Genomic DNA, 25,326 nt, shown 5'->3' on the forward strand with positions numbered 1-25,326 from the left:
CTTTGTCGATGCATGTTGTAGTAAGATACTTAGATACTTTGTCAGGTGGCGATATTCGACAAAAATCGTATGTATCAATGGAGCTTATTAGTTTCCATGTTCCTTCAGTTTCTCCAACAAAATGCCTTACTACGACTTGCAACAACTATCTGATGGCACTACCCGCTCCCATCCCCTCCATCTGTTGACAGTTCTGTCCCCTTACTACTCCCATACGTCAAGTAAAATGATAATTCAATGCATTTTACACGTAATATTTAGAGACTTAACAATTGTTTCTGCCCCTCCGGAAATTTCTCGCACCGTGGTTGTGTTGTGCATAAAAGGGGCCTAGAAAGTTGAGGCCAAAACTTAGCAACAAGATTTCCTGTGCAGTTCCATAACGATATCCTAAAATAAAATAAAAATAAAAAAAAAGTCAATGAAGACAAAATTCCCTGACTTTTTTTGACACCTCAAATTCCCTGACTTTTCCCGGTTTTTCCAGGTCTGTCGCCACCCTGAATGAGCAAAAGTAAATTTGCACCAATTGTACAGACAGACTACTTCCTATTTTTCAGAAGTAATTAGAAGTCTCATGCCCAAAACTAAAGTTATTTTGATAAATGAAAAAGCATTTCATGGGAGAGAAGTTGGGATGATGCTCATCCAATTGTAGGCACCAAATTTATACATACCATAAAAGCTGTTTAAGGTAGACATTTATATACCCCTGAGAATGCTCCATCTCATGAATTAGAAATTCATGTGAATGCGAGAGCAGGCTACAGCACTGGTGACTGGGACATAGTAAGATATGACGACGAACACTATCGTGGTGCAGTTGCGAAAAAGGTTGCTGATGAATATGATATATCCATAATGGTGAAGGCTGGTGATACCAAGCACTTGGCCGGACCCCATGGTGGAGTGGTTAGTACATCGTGCTACAATGCCAGGGGTTTCGGGTTCGAATCCCATCTTGGGCATGGGTGTTTGTGAATGTCCATTCATCCGATTCCATCATATCATCACTCTTCGCAATTAGCCAAAAGTTGCAGAAAAACGAAATAAAATAAACCAAATCAAATTAAATCAAACCAATCACTGGAAGTGGCTTTGAAGACTAATAAGTTATTGTACCCAAAAATAAGAAAAAAAAAAAAAAAAAAAGAGCCTTCTCTCATTGTTAATTCCAGAGGACAGTTCAAGTTTAAAGATGTTATACTTTGAAATGTGATGCACGGGACACAAAAAGTATTTGCACTGGAGTTTCAGTGGCTTAAATGAAATTGTAATAATTGCATTTCCAGTACTTTAGTTTGGAAATGTTTTTCTACAAAAAAAATCTTTCTGCACAAGAAAAATTTAATACTTTGCGTGATGCATGGGATAAGAGGAGTACTTTAAAAATGCCAATTTTGCAGTGTATTAAAAGACGAACTCCTTTATTTTCATATTCAATATGCAGCTAAGTAACCCTATATTTGATAAATAAAAATAATTCAAATATGTTAATTATATATATATCTATAAAAATGTATCCGTACCTGAGGTAAAGTTTCAGAGGTTTTCCCTTGTAAAATGACCTTCAACTTTACAATTTTTTTTTTATATTTTCTAATTATTTACCTGTTTTTTTGTTTTTCATGATGGTTTACATTGTACTCTACCTAAATACCATGAATACCAAATTAATATTGCAACTTCGTTATTTGATATCCTGGTTATACTTTTCAGAGAATTGCCCAATTGCATATAATGACTTTTTAAGTACTTAAAACTTACATTGTTATTGCAGACCCCTTGGATTATCATCGCAGCCCCCCAGGGGTCCATGGACCACAGTTTGGGAATGACTAATATAGGCCATATGGGTTAATAAAATTATCACTAATTCAAATAAAAAAAATTACAATATTTTATAAACATTGATAATCTGATAAAAACATCTGAGGATTGATCTTCAACACTAAATACCAACTCTTAACAATATGTGGGATCATTTGTTGGTATTTAATACTGTTGATTGTTGTTAAGTCCGAAAACAATTGTCAGACTATTTCAGTCTGACAACAATAGTAAACACAGTGACCATACTACAAGTCTTTTTTTGATGAAGCAGTACCTCGTGGAACGCGTGAGGATGTTCAGTGGACCATATTCTGCTGTTTTGGCTGTTAGCATAACCATTCAAATGGAACCAAGCTTCATCAGTGAAAAAAAAACGGAATCAAGAATTCTGATGTCATTATCTTCGATGAGAAATACAAACCATCTGCAGTACTTCAAGCATTTATCCTTATTAAGGTTTTACAGTTCTTGGACAGCACCAACGTGATATGGCTTTAGGGTAGTTTTCTTCACAGACGTATGAGCACTGGGAAGTGACAAGTCCACTTGGGACGCAAGTTCCCTCAGGCTTTTGGATGGAGATTGTTCCACACTTGTACGCACCCCCCCCCCCTCCCCCCCCCTGTGGCAGGGGTTAAAACCGATGGGCAACCACTTCGTGTTTTGTCACATACTCTTCCGGTTTCTCGAAATCAATGAACTAGTCGTAAAAGAAATGCTCTGTGAGGTACAGCAAACCTCTTGTACATGAGTGTAAGAATAAGTAGGAAAATACTCTTCCAATGAACATGCCATGCTGAATCAACCAGGCACTGTAGTGGCTAACATGTCCTTCCTGGGACCCCCTTTGTGGTTGCGCCGAGATCGAGAGCAAGTTTATTTTCTCACTACAGACTTATGAACAGTGTTCTTTTTAGTTGGGAGAAGCTTGTCCTTGCACATTGTAATTGTGCCGAACTGCTGTGTTGGTGCTGTATCTGTGTGTGATTAACACGAACACTTAACTCAATGTAAGATGTTTGATGCGATGTGTTTGGATGACCATGGAATCGTGCATATGTGTTTCGGTAGAAATGAAAGGACATATCCCGTGAACAGTTTTAAGCACGCGATAATTTATGTTATTGTTTTTGTGTAATTTACAATATATTTGTGCTGCAGATTTCGATTTATTTATACATTTTATTTACTTTTGAAATCTTTGAGTGACGTCAGACTGTTGAAGTACACAGTCCCACCTTGTATATGTTAATCTTGTAGCTGACGTCACATTATTAGTTTTTATAGTTTTCTTGTAAAGTATTGAGTTATTTAACATGTTAAGCGCCATGTGCATAAATCTGATACACAAATTAAGTTTACCACCAGGACGCGTGCATCAAAATGATACACGTCCAGACCCTGTGTATCACTTATATGCATGCAGATTTAATTTTCTCTTGCCCTGCAGAAAGGATATATAACAATGGTCCGGTAATTTTCAATACAGGTGGCAGGAGTGCATGCTGGGAATCTCAGCATTTTGTTCATTTGTTTAGCATTGTGTAGCTGGTTGTGACGTTTTGCCTTTGCTGTTTTGTAGCTAGAAGTTTGTTTTTTGGAAGAAAAATGGCAAATTCCGATGACATACGACGATAGATCGAGACTGAAGAAAACTCCAGCAATGAACCTAGTGTTCTGGGTGTTCTTCGTGACAGTGATGATCCTGAGTACATACCAAGTAGTGACAATGTACTTCTGATGATATGCTTACTTGTGTTACAGGCAGAAAAAGAAAACATGAAGTTCTGAATTTGACACAACAATTGAACACAGCAATTAACAATGTGTTTTGCCAAGTGTTAATGAGGTATAAACCGATATAGGTAATTCTTCTAATTAGGCAAACAATCTACAAAGAGATGTCGTGTGGGAGGAACTTTCAGGCAACTTACATAAATTCAAGTTTGATAAGGTTGGCGGTGTAAAAGATGATGTGCAACAAATGGAAGGTAAACAAAGTGAGTTGGATTATTACAAGCTATTTGTCAATGATTCTGTGTTAGATTTGATTGTTACTGAAACTAACCGTTATGCTAAACAGTGTATAATAGATAGTATTGTGAGGGAAAATGTCAGTGAGCATTCAAGGTTTTCGAATTGGCATGATACAAGTAAGGACGAGATAATGATGTTTCTTGGTTTTATCTTGTGGATGGGACTTGATAGGAAACTAAACATTAGGGATTATTGGTCACCGAAACCTCTCTATAAGAACTGTATAAGCAATAACATGTCACACAATAGTTTTAAATTGCTTTTTAGCATGTTTCATGTATCTGACAACGAAGCACCTCAAACCAGTAGATTGCAGAAACTTATGCCAATGGTTGATTTGATGAACGAAAAATTTCAAAGTGTTTTTACACCTGGTGAAAACGTATGCATCGATGAAACGATGGTGCCATTTCGAGTTGTTGTTGTTTTAAGTCCACTTTATGCACTGTAAGGCTAATCGGGACTGAACCTACAGTTTAAAGTGGGATCCGAACCACTTGTGCCTCCACAGGGTATCGAACCCGGGACCACTTGATTACAAGGCAATGACGCTACCACTGCGCCATAGGGGAGGCCCTGGTGCCATTTCGAGGCAGATTATCTATCCGACAATATATACCAGGAAAAAGACACAAATATGGCCTCAAGTTATTCAAACTTTGTGTAAAGGATGGTTACACATGGCACATCAAAGTATATAGTGGGAAACAAACAGACCTTAAATATGAAGAGATGTCTGCAAGAGTAGTTATGGAGATAATGGCTCCATTATTGTATGTGGTAGAACATTGTATACTGACAATTTTTATACTAGTGATTCTCTGGCTCAAGAACTAATGCAAAGAAAAACTTATCTTGTTGGAACATTGAGAAAGTCTGTGCAAGCGGAATTGTAAAAGGGTGAAATGAGAGCTCTGGAAAGCAACACAAAAGTTATTGTTGGGAAATGGAGAGACAAAGAGACGTGTTTTTTCTTACATCTAAATGATGAAGGTGGCCAACAAATGAGGAATAACCAGAAAAACATCAACAATTTTGGAATATAATGCAGCAAAATCTTTTACTGATGTATCAGATCAGATGGCATCTTAAGCAACAAGAATAAGAAAGGGTGTGAAGTGGTATAGGAAAGTTGTATTTGAACTACTAACCAACACAGCAGTTGTAAATGCCCACATCGTTTTCAAGAAGATAACAGACTTCCATGAAAATTTGGCACTTTTGTTGATTCATGGTGTCACACAAAACCAAAACAATGATCTGAGAAGTTCTTCTGGATGTACACATGTATTGAAGGAAGTTGGAAATAAAAGAGGATGCTATTCTGCATGCTACAAGATGTTTGCTGAAACTAATGGATGAGCACATGCAGCAAGACATTCAAAGCAAGTTATCACAAACTGTGCTGGATGTGTGGAGGAGAAATTCATGTGTTTCGACTGTTTCTTTATAAAGCACGTGGCTATGTCAAGGTGCTGAACATAAACACATTTATAATATTATTTTGTAAGTTTGATATTTGACAGGTGACTTTATCATTATCTTGCACTGTTTATAAAAACAATACATTTCCCACAACCATACATGTAAACTATATATGTTTTACATTGACTTTAGATAATCTATGCTATCAGTAGACTACTATAAAATACCAGTATATACTGTTTATTACATTTTGTATGATTTTGTTTAATAAAAACAAAATAAAATTAATAAAAATTTTAAAAATGAAAGCAAATTAAGTAATTCTAAATAAAATCAATGTGTATAATTTTGATGCACATGGCCTCACAAAGCTCTAACAACAAAACATTATTTCAGGGGACCGCGTGTATCAATAATATACACAATAATATTTGTCTCAAAAAACACCTGGCAATGGACAATAAATTTGTGAAATGGGGTCTGGCACTTATTAAAGAATGTTTTAATTGCAAAATGTGTTCTATAATTGTGTGCTGTTACTGTGTCTTTTGTGCATTTTATTATTATGTATTGTTTTTACATGCTTTTGCGTATATAATTTCCACTCTGATACTAGTCGTCTGTGGCAATGAAAAGAGTATAAATATGAGCCAGTCGGCCCAGATTCTGAACCATTTTTCATTTGCAATTTGAAGTGCATAACTGTCTAATGTGCTTTGCTTTGATTCTCCTTGGTGCTCCTTGGGGTGTGGTTCGTGTGGGGCACCTGTGTAGGGTGCAATACACCTTACGGCCCTCTTGCTATACACAACTCGTTGTACCCTGGCACTTGTTGAGGAGATTGTAGTTGCTTATTTGCCATTTTGAGTGATAATTTCAATATTGAATTTTGTTATGTGCATGGTCCCGAGATACCTTGGTGCTCTTAAGGATGAGGTTCGTGTGGAGGACTAGTGTGGGGTGCAATACACCCTACGTTTGTACACAACTCATTTTCGCCCAAACACTTGTAGAGGGTCTCTGTGCAGACATATTTGTTTGACTTCTTGTTGTCGGGTTTCGAACCCTAAACCCTTGTTGAGACCGCTGTCTCAGGGTGTGATACTGTCTATATGTTTTTACATTATTTTGTCATTGTGCATCTATTTTGAATGAGTTGATATATTTTGTGGATATCATTTTGCCCTTGTACACATATGTACATGTACTAGTATTCCATCGTTGAACCTTACTGGTGAACGTGTCATGGCGAAGCATGAGCAAAGAAAATTCAGGGTAGCTAGGAGCAGCCTAGGATTATCTCAAGAGTCAATTTTCGGTACACAATCGTGATTTATGATTTTTCACGTAAATGTATGGACAATACTTAGGCACATGTTGGGTGCATCTGGCAAGGACGGCGACAGGGGTGGGCACGGGTGGGCAAGCACCCACCCAAAAATTCCTGTGCCCACCCGATTGCCCACCCAATCAAATTCAATAAGTACATATACTTGGAGATAGCTATATGAATGATTCGATAAATAAGTGTATTCTGGTGTTCATAACATGTATGAAATGTTCACATATTATCATCCCATAAAAAGTAAATTTTGTCATTAGAAAGTGAAAGTAATTACTAGAGCTATTGAAACAAAAACTGTGATCAAATTAATACTTCCATGGTTAAAAGCAGCTAGTAGGCTTAGGAGGCTCAAAATTATGCAGGGTATGATCAAGATTAGATCAGAATTGAGGGTGAACTTAAGAAGGACTCCAGCTCCGGGCCTCCACATACGTATATAAATCCCGGCCTGGGTATGGTTAAAATAATCTCCAAACAAACAAATAGAAACATCATCTTAGGGTTACTTCCTCCGGCAACACAATACATTATTTCGACTTTTTAATTATTATTATTTACAATAATTTAGTCAAGAAGACTTAGATGGGCAGGCCATGTGGCACGAATGGCAGAGGAAATAATAGTTTACAGGATTCTTGTTGGGAAACCTGATGGTAAGAGACCAGTAGGAAGGCCAAGACGAGGATGGAGGGATAACGTTGAGATGGACATAAAATAAATCGGCAAGGATGGGAAAGATTGGATTGAAGTGGCCCCAAATAGGGACAGATGGAAGGCTTGTGTTGCTTCAGCTATAAACCTTCGGGTTTTAGTATGCTAGAGAGTATAATATAGTTTTAATTAGCTCTGCATTGAAATTCCAGAAGTGTCCCCTTTTTTATTACATTACAATTTTTATATACCTGTTATCTTGAAATATCAATATGGTATGCGAAATATCAACTTTATATTCATTCTACTAATAAGAAGGCATCACAATAATCCCTACAATACTGAAGTGAATAAATTTTAGTAAACCAGTTATGTATGGAAAAAGCTACAGAATTATTCAATTACTAATGAGTGGCTTATCCTATTTAGAAATTCTCGTCCCACACATAAATTTTGCTACATGAATCAGCCGAAAATGTCAACAGAATCTGTAGATGCAGTTGAAGTAAAGAAAAAAAGTTGTCACGAAGTATCCAGAAGACGATTTTGTTAGTTTGTTATTAAGCCTACTTTTATGTTCAGATAGGCTAATCAGGACTAAACCTACAGTTTAACGTGTAGTCCGAACCCGTGTGCATTGTGCTTCCACCAGAGGAGGGGGGAGTCGAACACGGAACCTCTCCATTGTAATGCGACAGCGTTATGCCATTGGGGACAGATATCCAGTAAGAACTCGCACCAAACGTGGCATTTTATCACCACAGAAGATGCGTCCATTTTAAGAAGGTGATTGCCTGAGACAAATATTTGAGACTTTCGGAAAACAACGTCATTGTTCGCGGAATTAGCTGCCTTGAGCCACTAATGAACGGCTGTGCAATTGAAACTACCATCTCAACTTTCTAAGAGCTATGGACTAATGAAACTCCATTTTTGGAAGAGTAAGTTGTGGTTGATTTGTTTTATTTAAAGTCATTTTTCTGCTAATTTTGATAATGACGACGATAAGGTTCAATGGTGATTACATGAAAGTGGCGAAAACAAACACATGCTGACACTCAAAATACAAACCCTCATAAATTATTACTTTGCCAGTGGTTCCAAGCGCCAGGGACTCGTTGCCCTGAAATAATAAAGTTTCCAGGGTATGCTGCACAGGGTAGAGGTTGACATGTTCGAAATGGTCACACCATACAACCCAAGTCATCTATGAAAAATAGATGAATTATTACTGGCACGGTGATCAACTTCGATGAATTCCTTGTGTCCTAAATCATTTTTTTACCTCAAAAAATATGTTCATGTAACCATACGTGTATTGCTTCTCCCGCATTCGTAACATGACAGATGAGAAAACAAATAGCAACTTAGCTAATAATCTCTTCAATTCTGAACAGATTTTTCAATCTTACTTGTTTAATACTTATGATATTTTGTCAAAATAGCCTTTCATTAGCCTAGGAATACTTCATGGACAATGAACAAAGAATTGGTTTTCCGTGTGTGCTTTAAATCATTCCTAATAAGACGTTCATTTTAATCCAAACATTCAGTGGTGGCGATTAGGAGGACCGGGAAGTGGAGGATGCAGTTTCCCCGCCACATTTTGCCACTTTTTGCCCCCGCACTATGGCCTCTTTATGCTAAGCCTTTTCTACCAAGAAAAAGTATATTGTCCTTGTCCCTCAAATGTTGGCACCCAATCGCTGCTACTACAAACATTCAGATAGATTTATCAGTTGTACAAACCTTGTAAGCTAAGAAAAGTGACCCCCAAGGAGTAAGAAAACCCTCTTTCAGTCAAAAACTCATACGATGAAAATACTATGCTCAGGAACATGCATTTAAATTACGAGAAACTTCACGATTGTCTACCATCGCACTTTCTATCATTGTCGCCGAATACATAAAATCAAGTATGTGCCTTGTATTTGCAACACAAGCTTAAACCTAATTCACATTTTTTTCACTGTATTAACATGCATGAAAGAATGTGATTAGAATGTATGGCTGTGCATGGGTAAACACTTCCTTGAAATAATTGTGTCCATCAGAGAGAAAGCGAAAGGAAATGGAACAAGATGCGAGAATAGATTAGAAAGGAATAAAGAGGAAAACAAGAAAAGAAAAGGGAAAAGAAGTAAGAGAAAAATCGGGAGTGTAAGAGAGGGATACATGCGTCTTACATACACATATATACTAGAGCATTCCCTGACATTCGCTACGAGACTCGGCGGCAAGCGGTCCGGCGTCAGCGCTTGTCTTTCCCAGTGAACGGGTCCGCGACAGTCGCACGCTACAGTCTGTTTTTTTCGCTCTCCCTGCCTTCGCTCTCTTTCCCTTTCTGTTGACGTTTCAGACTGACGCCAGTATAATCCTCCCTCGGAAGTTGTGTTGTCTCGTGTCCGGGTGTTGAAATTGTGGCTTAATATGGCACCACAAAAGTTTACATTGCAACAAAGCATTTATCTTGTCGAGTGTTACTTCGGAAAGAGGAATTGTGGAGAAGTGCGACGACGGTTTGCAACGAAATTTCCTGGTGTTCCCGTTCCACATAGGACCACTATATTAAACCTCGTAAAAAAAAGTTTAGAGTAACAGGGTCAGTTCTGAATAAAAGTGGAAAGAAAAATGGGGAAATAAAGTATACAGGGACAATCCGCACACCATCCGTGAGTTAAAAGAGAGTATTGTACGAGAAATCGGGAGAATTACAGTAGACGAACTTGCACGTGTAAATGCCAATTTCCTTCGGAGATGCCAGGAATGTGTTGCAGCAGAGGGACATCATTTTCAACACCTTCTGTAGTCAAGGTTAGTACACAATATGAAAACTGTAATTTTAATAGCCGACTCTAGCGACTGTCGCGGACCCCGTTTACCGAGAAAGACAAGCGCTGATGCCGGGCTGCTTGCCGCCGAGTCTCGTAGCGAATGTTAGGGAATGCTCTGTATATATGGTCTTACATTTATACTGCCCACCCTAATTTATCAATAAGGAGCTTCTGCCCACCCAGTCGACAATTTCTGGCGCCGCCCCTGGCATCTGGTGACAAAATTTCGACCTGCTAGTGTTGCCACCTACAGAGATATGTCCCAAAAATGCCACTTCTTCACTCAACCCATAAAATCACCAGTCATAAATTCATCAAATGCTGCACATGAACATTGTTGGTTGCAAATGACATATTGACGTGGCATCAGTCGTCAGACTTGTAATTATGATGCTCCAATAATTTCTTACATACAGTTGGCTCTCGATTCTATGACCCTCTCGAAGTAACAACCCTATTCCCAGGAAGCGTGAAAAATTTGGAAAAAAGTTGAAAAATTGAAGGAAATCGGCCGAAAAATAAGTTTCTTACACTCATTCCCTTCACAAGCACTCTACTGCTAGCAAGTGGGTCTGATCTGAAAATAGGCACAACACCACGCTTGAGTGATATCCAATAACATTTGACATCTGCCCCCCCCCCCCCTCTCCCTCTCAGGTGCACCAATGTTACCCTGCAGCCGATGGCTGCTATCCAACATGCCAGGCTTGTCTTGCCATTGTGATTTTACTTGCTCTTGGATACACAAGAAGAGATCGAATATGCTTGGATGTTATTATGATGCTCCAATAATTTCTTACATACAGTTGGCTCTCGATTCTATGACCCTCTCGAAGTAACAACCCTATTCCCAGGAACCGTGAAAAATTTGGAAAAAAGTTCAAAAATTGAAGGAAATCGGCCGAAAAATAAGTTTCTTACACTCATTCCCTTCACAAGCACTCTACTGCTAGCAAGTGGGTCTGATCTGAAAATAGGCACAACACCGCGCTTGAGTGATATCCAATAACACTTGACATCTGCCCCCCCCCAGGTGCACCAATGTTACCCTGCAGCCGATGGCTGCTACCCAACATGCCAGGTTTGTTTTGCCATTGTGATTTTACTTGCTCTTGGATACACAAGAAGAGATCGAATATGCTTGGATGTTATTTTAAATTGACCTTGACTTGTTTCCTTGTCCTAAGAGTTGCTGACAACTCGAAAGGGGGGGGGGGGAGGGGGAGCAACCTGAAATGACTGCTGGACTTGCAGTCTTTGTCAATATGTAAGGCAGGTCAAGCTCTTTCATCGATAAATACACCACCATGAGAAATGAGATAAGATCTCAGGAATGTTCCAAAATACAGACGTGTGGTGCCTGGAAGTCTGGCCCATCTATCCAGCTCTGACCTACAATTCAGCAGATTCCTGTGAATGAGCTACTCTTGGCCTTGTAGCCGACAACTTCCGGTAACCTCTTTCATTCAAAACGTGTTCTTTGTTCCCTGTAACACTGCATAAAAAAGTGAAACTGTTAGAGATAATCAAAGCATCATAGACCACCTGAAGATTGTTAACCCTAAGGCTACCAGAGGTCCTGATGATTGTCGGGACAGTCCCTTTTTTTCAGTGTGTCCCAACTTTTCTGACCTTATTCAGGATGTCAAAATGTCCCGATTTCTTGTCAAGCCATTTTTTCTTTAAGTTTCTAGTGTTTACTTAGTCATAATAAACATACAAATGCACATTTTCCACAAAACATTGTTGATTGCGAAAGATATAGAAAAATATAACATGCAAGAAATGGTTTGTTGCATGTTAGTCAGGTGTATCATTTATGTGTACACACATGCGGTCATGCATTGCAACATAGAAATAGAGTAGTAAAAAGTCCCGATTTCACGTTATGAAAAAAATGGTAGCTTTACTCAACCCACTTAATGTGTTGTCATCCAGGTTTTCGCAAAAGTTTACTTTGATCTTATGTGCACCATAACTCCAGTTTCCCACTTCATACATTTTCATAACTGTGCCGATGTCCTCAATATGCCAAAAAAGTGTTCTGTTGGCTGAGTGACTTCTCCCTCTTTTCCTCTCAGCAAACAAGTAGGGCTGGGGGTGGGAGGGGGGTGCAATGCAGATTGTTTTCTTGCTTGTGTGTGCACACAGGCTGATTACAGGCGAGGGTGGATGTGGACTTCTTCTCCTTTCCTTTGCCATGTAAAATGGGCAACCAGTTCTGGATACATTCTTGAAAACAAACAGAAACCAGAGGACAAGAAAGAAAAAAGTACTCCCCCCTCTTCCCAGCTCATTCTCGGCCACTGGTATACACGGCAATGTGATAATTGCAGAATTCAGGTCATATTTTTTTTTTTTTAATGCTGTTGTCTGCATAGGAAATATTGCCCCTATTATTGTCTGTTGCATGGTGAAACGCAAAGAAAGGGTACTTTCTTTCTTCTTCACACAGCTGATAAAAGTTCAGCCTTCGGCAGTTGTGTTGAATTGTGATAAGATGTAATAGATGAAAGGACAGTCATAAACGCACATGGTCAGATCGCAAAACAAGGTCCACAGGGGATGTGAGTATAGATGCCAAAGTCTTGTTAGTTTACAAAATTCAGTCTAGTGTGTAACGTGGAAGAAAAGTTAACATTTAGGTGGCAGATTAGAGAGTATTGCTTAATTCATGCGACAATTATGAAAAGTATGGAACAAATTCTTTACAAATGCAAGAGGCACCGAAGGCTACAAGCAGTATTCCTATTTGTGAAACTAATGCAGTCTTCAGGGGAGGGGCAAGGTCTCACTCTTCATGGAGGGAATCGGTGAAGCAGCCTAGCAGCAAAACTATTTGAAATGTAATTTTAGCATTTTAGATTCAGAAAGCAAGTTATGCCAAAATTCGACATTTACAGTTGCGCATGTTTCAACTGTCCATGTTTATTTGCTACTACTGACTTACTTTCCGAAACGAAACAACTTGACTTTTTTTTTGCGATACAATGTTTATGCCCCAAACATTAAACATTCAAGGATGATGACAGAAAGTATGATAAACCCCGACAACAGTGAAGAAACACTTCTTAGTTTTTATCCATAATTCAAATTAATCATTTTGAATATACAATTTTAATAATACGAGTTTTTAACTGAAAATAACACTCCTTTTTCGTTAAAGCTTAATGAATGATCTTTTTACTTTGCTAATATAATAATAACCCATGGCGCGACAGCCCTTGAGAGCCTTGGCTTACCTACCGACTGCTGGTCTCCCTCCCACACTGTTCCTCCGTATAGGGGTATTCCAAATTGTATGAATCTTTCTATTCCATTAATGTCTTGTTAGAAAAGTTTTAAAGCACTTTAGTTCATTCTTTATCTGCAATGAACTTTCCTCAGAAAAAAAATTGAATTTTTACACAAAATACAACTAAAAATTGTAAAAATAAAGGAATATGTGCAAAATGAACATTGAAAAATCAATGTCATCACTTGCTGAAGTAAATCATGACCTGACTAATGCAGGGAAAATATATGCTCGGTGTGGTTCAGTAGAAATATGCCTAGAGATTGAGAAAACAAACACGTTTAAAAAACACGAAAAAAAAAAAAGACATTTGATCAGTGTAGCTATGTGGCAATTCTTCTCCTGTTTTCACTTTACCTTCATACAAATGGAGTTTCTCTTCTTCATAATGCTTTGAAATCCTTGGAAACAGTTTCAGTTTCTGACAATTGCCACAAGCGAAAAAAGTCACCCATTACCCAAAATGCTAGGTGAGAGAAGCCTAGTCATGAATCAAAGTTCTTTTGCATACTATATGGAAGAAATGTGAAGATATTTTTCCTGTATGATTTTGTACTTCCACCTCGCGAAAAGTGCACTTTGGTTGTAGATAGATATTGTAATTACATACTACTTGTAGTCACAGAAGTGTTAACTCGATCACAAGTCTTGTGCTTCAAGTTTTAAATATGGAATATAATTAATTAATTAATAATAATAGGTATTATCCCTAGTCATATTTTGCTACAATTTTTGCTATCTTACTCCCTAAACTAATGTAAATCCAAAGACAGCGGAACTTCTTATGGGATGATAATTTGTGAGCTTTTATATATCGACAATATTTATAACAATAATATATTTTTATTGAAGCATTCGTATTTTCCTAAATATTTATTAATACTTCTTGAATTTGTTTTGGGTGGCCAATCGGGTGGGCAGAGGAATTTTTGGGTGGGCACTTGCCCACCAGTCTGATAAACAAAACTGTAAATTTTATTTTGCATCTGACACAAGAATAAACTTCCTGACCACTCAGAACAGTGTTGAAAGGAAATACACATAATATTATCTCTGCATTTCTTCAGAACCATTCATGTGGGGAAGGAGTGTTCAATGTATAAGCTTAGACCGATTAAAAAATAATAATAATTCAATGTGAAACCTTTTGGAGGAGTGGGGGTGTTTGACATCGAGAATACTCCTAAATCCAACATTAATGCAAACAGATCGCAAGTTGCGTGTTTCCTCTTTCAGGCTGGATTACAATGCAAGTCGAGGAAGAGTTTGGACTGCTCCCTGGAATGGGTGAGGGGGGATGCATTAGAAGTTTGTTGAAGCAAAGAGCTGAACCAGAACGAAATTTACAGCCCCTTTTTTTTTTGTCTGGTGCCTAGATAGGTTGTGTTGTGTTTCCCGAGAGATCTTATCTTAACAGTTAATCTTGTAACAGACAATGCTCTAGTAGACCTTATTAAATCCAACATTTATTCTGCCCGATTATCTCCAGACTTTTGTTGGCACCAGTGTGACACATGTCAAGATTATTCAAGTTTCGCTTGCAATAAGCGAGAGATTGTTTTCCTTTCCGTAGGTCTCAGTTCAAAAAGGTTTCCCATGAACTAGAATTTTTGTGGAAGAACGACGACTGTGCCCAATTAAAAGAAAATAACGTTATTTTAAATCCTTTTTTGTGAAAACATTTTCATGTTTTATTTTACTTCTTACAAATTGCAGCCTGTGCATAACAGGTTGTATAACTACCAGGATAAATGGTTACAGTCTCCTAGAAATCTTTGTGTCTGTTTGAGCTCCGTTTAAGATGAAAATTGGTGCAAATTCCAATAACGACCCATTTACCAGGAACTGTGAAAGGTCGTTGTATCGAGAGTTGACTGTAGTTTTCTCACTCAAAAGTGCATTTCTGGGAAAATGTTAATGTTGCCTTCCACCAGTTATTAATTTAATATTCTGTATGGAGTAAACTTGTAATGTTAAGCATTGAAAAATATCTCAATGGACGAGGCTTTATAATAATGCAAACTTGGTGTAAATATTTCTTACAGTTTTCGTGAAATACATTTTCAAAGTATGAGTTGCATGAGTTTTGAAACACCCTGTAGTTGTTCTTTACAATTTTATCATTAAATCTTGGTTACTACACTGTTTATTAGGGGTCATTCCATGTCAAATGAAGCAATTTTTTAAAAAATGGTTGCATGACCATTTTAGAAAGATTTCATTTTTAGTACATAGGTTTGTACATGTTTCTAGATATCAAAACCAATGTTAAAAAAAAATATTGTCTTTAGTTCTCCTGGGGCAGCCATTTTTCCAACATGGCGCATGGCTTTTTTTGCTCTTGTAGCAGTATACAGAAACCTTAATATCTCAAAAACCATTAAAGCTAGAGACCTGAAACAAAATTAATTTAGTGGCTAATGAAGTATACTTCCTATGATATTCAGGTATGTTTTGCTTGAAATTGCATCGTAAGTACGAAAATTATGGTGGAAAATGGGGTAACAATAGTTAAAAAATTGCATTTTTAAGCCTGATTTTTTTAATGAAGGGGTTTAGTCTAAGGTTTGATGTTTTTTCATGTGTAGACCTAGCTGCAGGGTGTCTAAATAAAATATCAGTGCCTAGAAATGCACCCCTTTTTTACAGCATGGGTTCAAACATGGCCGTTCATTGAATTTTGCCAGTTTTCGGGGTTAAATATCCCTATAATTCTGACGTTGCAAAGTAAGGTTAAACTACATCCCATACTTTAAATAATGAAGTTTTTTCTTTTTCTTTTTTACATTTGGGTGACAATCCTTTGGGTGACCATTACAATCATATAATTGAAATTATAAGAAGAAAAATGTAAATGAGCAAAAAACTAATGTTGAAAAGGTCAGAATCATCAGTTTGATTGCTACCACTCGGTCAAGAAAAAATATGTGATGAACTGAAGGTTTCTGATAAAATACTTAGGAACTTAGTGAAAGAACAAAGAATCCTGCCTGATTTAACAAAGAGAATGAATAGGAAACTGGAGCTGACAATACCAACTGGTCGTGGATACCTAAAAAATCAAACCTTTTGCAATGAAATTTCGCAGATTTTCAATTGTCATACCTTGTAATTTCAAGGTAATTTCTGGTAAGTCAAGTATTAAAACCTTATGTTACTATATTTTCTGAGCCTTTATTTAACCCAAATTTAAAAAAAGAAAAAGAAAAGACTTCATTATTTTAAGTATGGGATGTAGTTTAACCTTACTTTGCAACATCAGAAATTAGGTGACATACGTTACCTCATATTGACCAAAACGAGTTGAATCTAAAAGTTGAGATTTTTACTGAGAGTTAGGTTCATGAAGGGCTTCCTATGTACCAAATTTCTGAGATATTTAACTCCGAAAACTGTCAAAATTCAATGAACGGCCATGTTTGAACCCATGCTGTAAAAAAGGGGTGCATTTCTAGGCACTGATATTTTATTTACAGACACCCTGCAGGTAGGTCTACACATGAAAAAAACACCAAGCCTTAGACTAAACCCCTTCATTAAAAAAATCGGGCTTAAATATGCAATTTTTTAACTATTGTTACCCCATTTTCCACCATAATTTTCGTACTTACGATGCAATTTCAAGCAAAACATACCTGAATATCATTAGCCACTAAATTAATTTTGTTTCAGGTCTCTAGCTTTAATGGTTTTTGAGATATTAAGGTTTCTGTATACTGCTACAAGAGCAAAAAAAGCCATGCGCCATGTTGGAAAAATGGCTGCCCCAGGAGAACTAAAGACAATATTTTATTTTTTGAACATTGGTTTTGATATCTAGAAACATGTACAAACCTATGTACTAAAAATGATTTTTTTCTAAAATGGTCATGCAACCACCATTGGATGGTTTGGCATGGAATGACCCTTAAAGATCAAACTTATAAAAATTTACATAATGTGTAAGGAAAATTGTATTTTATGTAATTTCACACTCATTAACTCATTCAAAACTGTAAACTAAGACTGATCAATGAACCACCATCAAGTTCCTTTCTATTTACAATCTCAATTCAAAATGAAGCTCTAGTTCAACATAGTATCTAAATTTCAAATATCCTTACACCACTTTTCATGGCTTCTGCATCCTGAAGACACTTTTTCCCTGTGTTTTGCTCAGTTATCCATGTTTTCTGCAAGAAGTTCAGTAGTAAACAGAGAAAGTGAAGTTTTACACTCACATTGCAACTCCTTTCAAAAAACCACCATTTCCTCTTTCATTGAAACATCATTCAGATTCATTGATTGTCAGTGTCTTTCTTAAGATATGCACTACCTCATGAGCATAGTTCCGTTAATTGTGACACTTTGGCTCCTACTACAATCTTTCACACCATGTAGCCTATATGGCTGTCGTGATCTTAGTAAAAAAATATAAAAAAAAGCACTGTATTGGTGCCATTATGAATCATGAATTTAAGTACAATTTTTATATTCTTATTTATGATGCTCCTGATGTAGAATATAAATGTATTACGTTCAAGTCATAAGAAACCAGGATAAAACAATCTCTCTCAAATTGAAGTATGACTGACAACTGAATCGCGGCTGACAACTCCCCCGATAAGCTGCCGGCACTCTCACGACAACTGAGGATAAAGTAGCGATGTCTAATCTAAGATTAGATGTCAGAAATAAGGTGCTAGAAATATTTGTATTTGGGAGGACACCTTTTCCAGCATTCTGCGACAAGGTACGTGCTTATTTCAATTGTAATTTGTAACTATAATTGTGAAAAGTGGAAACATTACAAAACAAGCAGTTTCTGTTACGGACTTCCTGTAACACAATTTTCCGGGACCTGTTGCATGACGGGGCCGCCGAGCGGTCAACACTCTCACGGTAAAATACTTAAATAACTTCCCTGTGTGTGTGTATGTGTGTGTGTGGTGTGTGTGTGTGTTACAGCTTGACAAAGGGAAAAGTTATAGCAGTGTTGTAGTGTTATAGCTATGTTGAAAAATCGCCAGTATTGATCTTCTGGTCCACAATATGCATTTGTCACTAGAATGTGCATTTCTTCCATTAACAGAACACCAAAACTAATTTGTGGACATCTAACTCTCAACCCAAGAGCCAAGATATGGGACAATACCAATACATTGGCACCCGTATTGCTCTACTTATAACTAATATATATATATATGTAATACTGTAATACTGTATATTCTTGTGGGCAAAAAGTGCAAACACAGTATATAAACTGTTAATTAATTCAAGTAGAAACGAATAATATTTTGAAGAAAACAATTAAATAGGTCTCATAATAGATTTCAACCCTATTGTCCATGAAAGACAAAATACCTCAAAAGTTAGCATTGGCTTCTCCTCATCACTCTTGTAGTATTCAATGTTGATTGTTAAAAGACCTTGCTTGAAGGCTCTGATGGTGATAAAGCTGCCACGCTGCCCAGTCAAGAAAGCAAGAAAACCACCATCTAATTCATATACTTTTTCTTCCTTCAAATTCTTGATGTAATCTTTCAGAGCAGATTCTACATTCTGTTGTAAAGTTTTCCTCTCAACTGAAAAAAAAATTTCCACATGAACTTACAGTACAATCTATGTATTTAACCCCTCCACCTGCCCCACACACACACACTAAGCAGCACTACTCTGTATTTGAGACCTAACTCTTTACCAAAAAAGCTATCATGTTAAAGATGGGGAGAAAAACTGAGATGTTGATTTTCAAACATTATAGTTCCTATATCAGCCATCAAAGTTGGAAAGGATTTGGTGTGGGATTTCTCCCTTTACTGAAAATTATTACACAGCACCACGTTTGCACAGCAGCGTAGCATGATACGATGAATCCTACATGAAGCTCAGGTAAGTGTTACCGGTACAACAGTTCCTCAAGGTGGCCACTCAAGGGACTATGATAAAATTTAAGTATAATTCCTAAACTTCAAGGGTACAAGCAGATGATTTCTCTATTACAACATTACTTATTAACCCCTCTCACCCCCTGCCACACACAAATATATTAACATCATAAAGAGTCTTTGTCATTCCAATGTATTCAAAAATTCTAATTCAGTTCAAATAAACAGTATATATATTTCACATAGGGGCGCAAAAGCCTTGATGAAAGTTCAGTCGGGAAAGAAAAACTTTTTTATCTCACTGTTTTAGTCTCATTGCATTGATGGGTGCATACATATTATGGGAGCGATTTTACAATACCGGGAATTTTTCAATTTTGTTTGAAATTCGGCATACTCACTAATTTTGTCCCCCTAATCACGAATCTGCAGTTAAAATTTGGCGCCCACACGTGGAAATAGCAAAATAATATAAATTAAGTTCTTATTTCTACACCCTCGATTTCAAAATTTCCCACCGATTACTGGCTCCGCCCCTGGGGTAATTGACCTACCGCCCCCAACTGCTAATGTGGCCCCGCCTCTGCTCCGCTCTGGCTCCCTGGCTTTCTCTATAGAGTCCCTGTTAAAGGCATGTTAGAAATTGGCCGGATTCACCTGTCCCCAAATAAGCGCCAAATTTTAAGTGCAGATTCGTGATTACGAGGCCCAAATTAGTAAATATCCCAAATTTCAAACAAATTGGATAAATTCCCTTTTCCTGCAAAACTGTTTAGCACCAAGAGTCTGAAGTAATTAGTAGTTACAACTAGGGAACGGAATTTTAGGAAAATAAATGTTTTTTTCTGCGAAAAGATAAGACCCCCTAGTTTTTGCCAAAATTCTGATCATAGCTGTTGTGTATTTGAAACACACGCAGATCTCACACAAGGTGTTGAATACATTATAAATGATATGCACGCATAAATCAACATTATTTAATTAATCACAAAATTCCATTCAACAAACTATAATGAACGCCATTTATACAAGACAAAACACAATCTGTTTTTACCTACATTTTGACAACTTCAAAGGTCTTATAAACCATACAGAATATTTACGCAATAAGCGTCACACATACGACATTCCCCCGCGTCGGATGAAATTTTGCATTAGCAAAATTTTGGTTTTATGTCTTTACTTCTTTTAACCATAATCACTCAAATCCAATCTGTCAGGTGGTTTTCTTTGCCTCTGACTTCTCCTTAACACTCTTGACTCTGCTGCTTCACGTCTATCTAAATCTATGTTACCTCTTGCAGCTTCTTCCACCACTTCATGATTGTCTCCTCTCTCGTAATCCTTAAACGTATCATTCGCATCTAAATATCTTCCTTCATGGACTTCTGAAGATGCGTCATTATTCTTATCGCCTGTTTCATCACTATCATGATGATATCCTCTATCATTTTCTCTCACATTTCTCCATTTTATCTGGTTCCCATGCACTAACTTAACATCTTTACCAACTTTAATATACCAAGTATATGTCCCTGCTCTCCGGACAACTTCACCTTGAACATAGGATGCATCACTGGACTCTCGGTTGGCAAGTTTCACCCAAACTTTGACACCCCCTCTGGTATCCTCGCGTTTGCTTTTATCAGGAATATCCTGCAACCGACCTATATCATCTTTCGGTCTCGGCTCAAATGCATACATCATTTCAGCAGGAGATTTCAAATTAACGGTGTTTGGAGCCATTCGGACACAATGTAGCACATCCAGCAAAGCATTATTTAAATCAAAATGCTTGTCCTCTTTTCTAGTTTCGTACAATTTACATCTCAGAGCACTTTTTATAATTTGTACGTGTCTCTCAGCTTGTCCATTACTAGCCGGATGATAAGCTGGTGAATGCATCAAAGCAATCCCTTGATCTTCACAATATTTCTTGAATTCTGCAGATTGGAAGGGAGGCCCATTATCCGTAACTAAGGTGTATGGCTGATTATACCTTGAACTTAGTCTCGACATAAATCCTTTTACATCCCTGAATGATGTAGAAGATACAACTTCATATTCTGGCCATTTTGTAAATGCATCAACAACGAGAAGCAACACTTTTCCTTGAAAATAGAAAAAATCCATGTGTGCTCTCTCCCACGGCTTAGTTACTTCCTTCCAATCATTGTATTCTTTCTTTTTGGTGTCAGGTTTTACAGCATTACAAACGTTGCATGATTTTACGTAATCTTCAACGTATTTGTCTATACCAGGCCACCAATATCTTTCACGCAATAGTAACTTCATTTTAACTACGCCATCGTGATTCTCATGAGCTTTCTCCAAAACTTGTTGCCTCATTGAATTAGGTACAATAACTCTAGAACTCCACAGCAATATATCTTCTTCACATTGTAGTTCATTTCTTCTTCTTCTCAGCACTTCGAATTCACTTGCATCTATATTTGGATCCTTAATCTTAGATTCTGACCAACCTTCCATAACGTACCTTTTGACCTGTTTCAACATCACATCTTGTTCTTGCAAACTTCGGAAGACATCTTTCAGATGATCCGTGAGTTTGATTGCATTTACAAACTGAATCCCGTCGATATCAACTGTTTCCCCTTGCAATGGCAACCTCGACAACAGATCCGCTACTTCAACATTCTTCTTGTACACAATTTCATATTCATAATTAGCCAAGAACAAACACCAACGTTGAATCCTGGATGAAGCCATAATGGGTATAGCATTTCCATATTGAAGTAGTTGTTTGGCGGGTAGTGAATCAGTCCATATTTGAAATTGCTTTCCATAAATATATTTTCTAAATCTCTTCACGGCAAATATAATTGAAAGAGCTTCCTTTTCATGATGAGGATAAGCCATTTCATGTTGTGAAAGAGTAGTAGATGCACATTCTATTGTTTTCAATTCCCCATTAATTCTATGGCATATCTGAGCTCCTAGACCATAGCTCGAAGCGTCACATATGATTACTGTATCCTTGCTAGGATCAAACGGAGTTAAAGTTTCGGATGACTTCAGTGCTTCCTTAACCTTTTTGTACTGACTTTCACAGTCATCACTCCAATTCCAATGCACATTCTTCTTTAATAAATTGTACAAGGCTGGAATCAGTATAGCCATATTTGGAATGCACCTTCGAAAAAAATTAATGCCTACCAAAAATGACTTCAATTCCTTCACGTCATGCGGACGTGGACAATTAAGCAATGCTTCAATCTTGCACTGGCAAGGTTTAATTCCTTCCGCAGAAAGTTCATATCCTAAGTATTGAATGGATGATTTAAAGAACTTGCACTTTTCCAAATTAACCTTCACGTTATATTGTGTTAACCTGTGCATGACCTCAATACATCTGCTAACCGTTTCATTCAGTCCAGAGCCACAAATTAGAATATCGTCTTGATATGGAATTACATAATGCAGACCTTGCAATATCTGTTCAATTACTCTGAAATATTTGAGACGAAATTTTAACTCCAAACGGTAATCTTGTGTGTTGTAATAATCCCCATGGTGTGTTCATTACAAGCAACCTTTTTGCTTTTTCACTCAAAGCTATTTGCCAATAAGCTTTTTGTAAATCCAAACTAACAAATACGGCATTTCCTCTAACTTTCTGGAAAATATCCTCTAACAGTGGTAGGGGATAAGAAGCATTTTCTACATATTTGTTCAATGTACTTTTTAGATCGCAACAAATGCGCAAATCTCCATTTTTCTTTTTAATGACAACCATCGGACTGGCCCATTCACTAGTGTCAACTCTTTCATAAATGCCATTTTCTACAAATTTATCCAATTCTGATTTTACTTTATCTTTAATTCCATAAGGTACATTGTAAAATCTCTTAAAAATTGGAGTTGCGTCAGGTTTTAATGGAATATCAGCTCTAAAATATTTTATAGGCAAGCTTAAATCGCCATCAAATGTAGAATGAAATTCTTCCTTTATAATATCAACGATCCCTTGTACATTATTAGTTTTTATACAATTGCCACATTTATTTAATATATGCTTGACATTACGAACATCAGAGTTCATTGCATTATTTCTTGTGACATTGTGTGCAATAATATCAGATTGCGGAGAACAAGTTCCCCTTGCACAAATTTCAGTCAATTCACAATGTAACTTGGGTATCATAATTTGAATCCAACTTCTTCCTAAAATATCTATTAAATATGTACGCTGGTTAATGTTGGAATCTAGTTCCCTTGTACACACTTTTATATCATTTTCCGAATCGTTGACCACATGTAGCGATGATTGAAGTTTGGATGCATGATCCACGATTTCTTCTTTATCAACTTTACTATTAAAGTTGATTTGAGTATCATTAGAATGCGTAAAAATAGTGGCAATAAATAAATCTTGAGTTGCAGCTGTGTTTGTTGGACTAGCTTCAGAGTTAAGTGCGGATTCTAACTCAGTTGTATGAGCAACAAATTTGTTATTGAGTTCATAATTTGTGGATTTTCTACGTTCAATGTTAATCCTTTTATAACATTTCACATAATTATGGCCTTGCTTCCCACAAAACGAACAAAAACTTCCTTCATAATGCCCTTGCACTTTGGACTTTGATTTATATGATTTTGAATTATTACCTTGACCATGAAGATTACTTTGCTGATTGCTAAATTTGGAATCATTCTCATTTTTACGCGAAACCTTATTCGCTTCATGAAATCTTCTGTCATTGCCCTTGCACTTAATATTCATTGTGCCTTGTAAGTTCACCTCACGGTAATAATCCTTCATATCACACTCGAGTTTATCCATTTGTTTAGCTAACTCAAAAGCTTTCTGGAAATCCATGATATTTTCTGCTATTATTTTCTTCCTAATAACGTCAGACTTTAAACCGCTCACGAACGTGTCAAACAATGCAATAGGTAAAAACTCACCATATCCATATGCTTCACCTATCTTTCGGAGCCTTCTTGTAAAATCTTCAACCTTCTCCACATCCAATTGCGTACATTTTCTTAACTTTAGGCGTTGCACTATAAAATTACTACTTGGATTGTAATAAGAAATGAGCCTATCAGAAATTTCTTTGAACGATTTCTTCTCTGGTAGTATTGGAGAGAACAACTCGCGTAACACTTCATAAGGTTTGGCGCCAATTACAGATATGAATCTAGGAGCTTTGCTTTCCTCAGATATGTTGAAAACTCGGCAATAATTATCATATCTTTCCAAATAAGAGTTAATGGTTCCTTCATCTGGATCATATTTGTCAAATCCTGGCACATACGCCATGATGCCTACCGCAACGATTAAATCCAATTAATCATAGACCAAAACTCACCTAAATCTGTACTACGCCCTTAAATATTTTCCTCGTCGCCATTTAATACATCTGTTGTGTATTTGAAACACACGCAGATCTCACACAAGGTGTCGAATACATTATAAATGATATGCACGCATAAATCAACATTATTTAATTAATCACAAAATTCCATTCAACAAACTATAATGAACGCCATTTATACAAGACAAAACACAATCTGTTTTTACCTACATTTTGACAACTTCAAAGGTCTTATAAACCATACAGAATATTTACGCAATAAGCGTCACACATACGACAATAGCCTTATATGTCAACACAGCAAATTTTATTTTACATAATCCAGTTTTCCGTATGTAAATACATACTTTGCGAATTTTCATTTTAAATACATAAAATCGCTCATTGATTTCAGCTACCTCGAAATCCTCGAAGGAAAAATGTTTGTTCTCCACACCTCTTTCATATGGAGTGCTACGTTTGTTTTGTCTTTGAACACGCTCACTAGCAGACTTCTGGCACCTCGCCTACGATCCTATTGGGGGAAAATATTACCCAGATGAGGCAAACGTACAATGTAATGTAGAGCTTCGAGTGTGTTTCTGCTTTTGTCATGTTCTGATTCGGTGCTTGTGCAGCAGTGTGTGTTTTCTCGTGCGATATGCCAAAAGTTAAGGCAAGTGTTTCGTCTCATTTGCAACAGTTCTGTAAAGTATAT

General features: G+C 37.0%; 1 protein-coding gene across 4 annotated transcripts in view; it reads right to left on the bottom strand.

Annotated features, from left to right (window-relative positions):
* The window catches only part of Sms (spermine synthase), a 79,229-nt gene that overhangs the window by 39,421 nt on the left and 14,482 nt on the right, over positions 1 to 25,326 (bottom strand). For all 4 annotated transcript variants that reach the window (XM_083112146.1, XM_083112145.1, XM_083112148.1 and 1 more), the window contains exon 3: positions 18,764 to 18,984. In XM_083112146.1, the coding sequence (XP_082968272.1) occupies positions 18,764 to 18,984 (221 nt within the window). The remainder of the gene's footprint in view (positions 1 to 18,763; positions 18,985 to 25,326) is intronic.

This window comes from Lepisma saccharinum, chromosome 1 (assembly GCF_977018435.1).
Source record: "Lepisma saccharinum chromosome 1, izLepSacc3.1, whole genome shotgun sequence".
NCBI lineage: Eukaryota > Metazoa > Arthropoda > Insecta > Zygentoma > Lepismatidae > Lepisma > Lepisma saccharinum.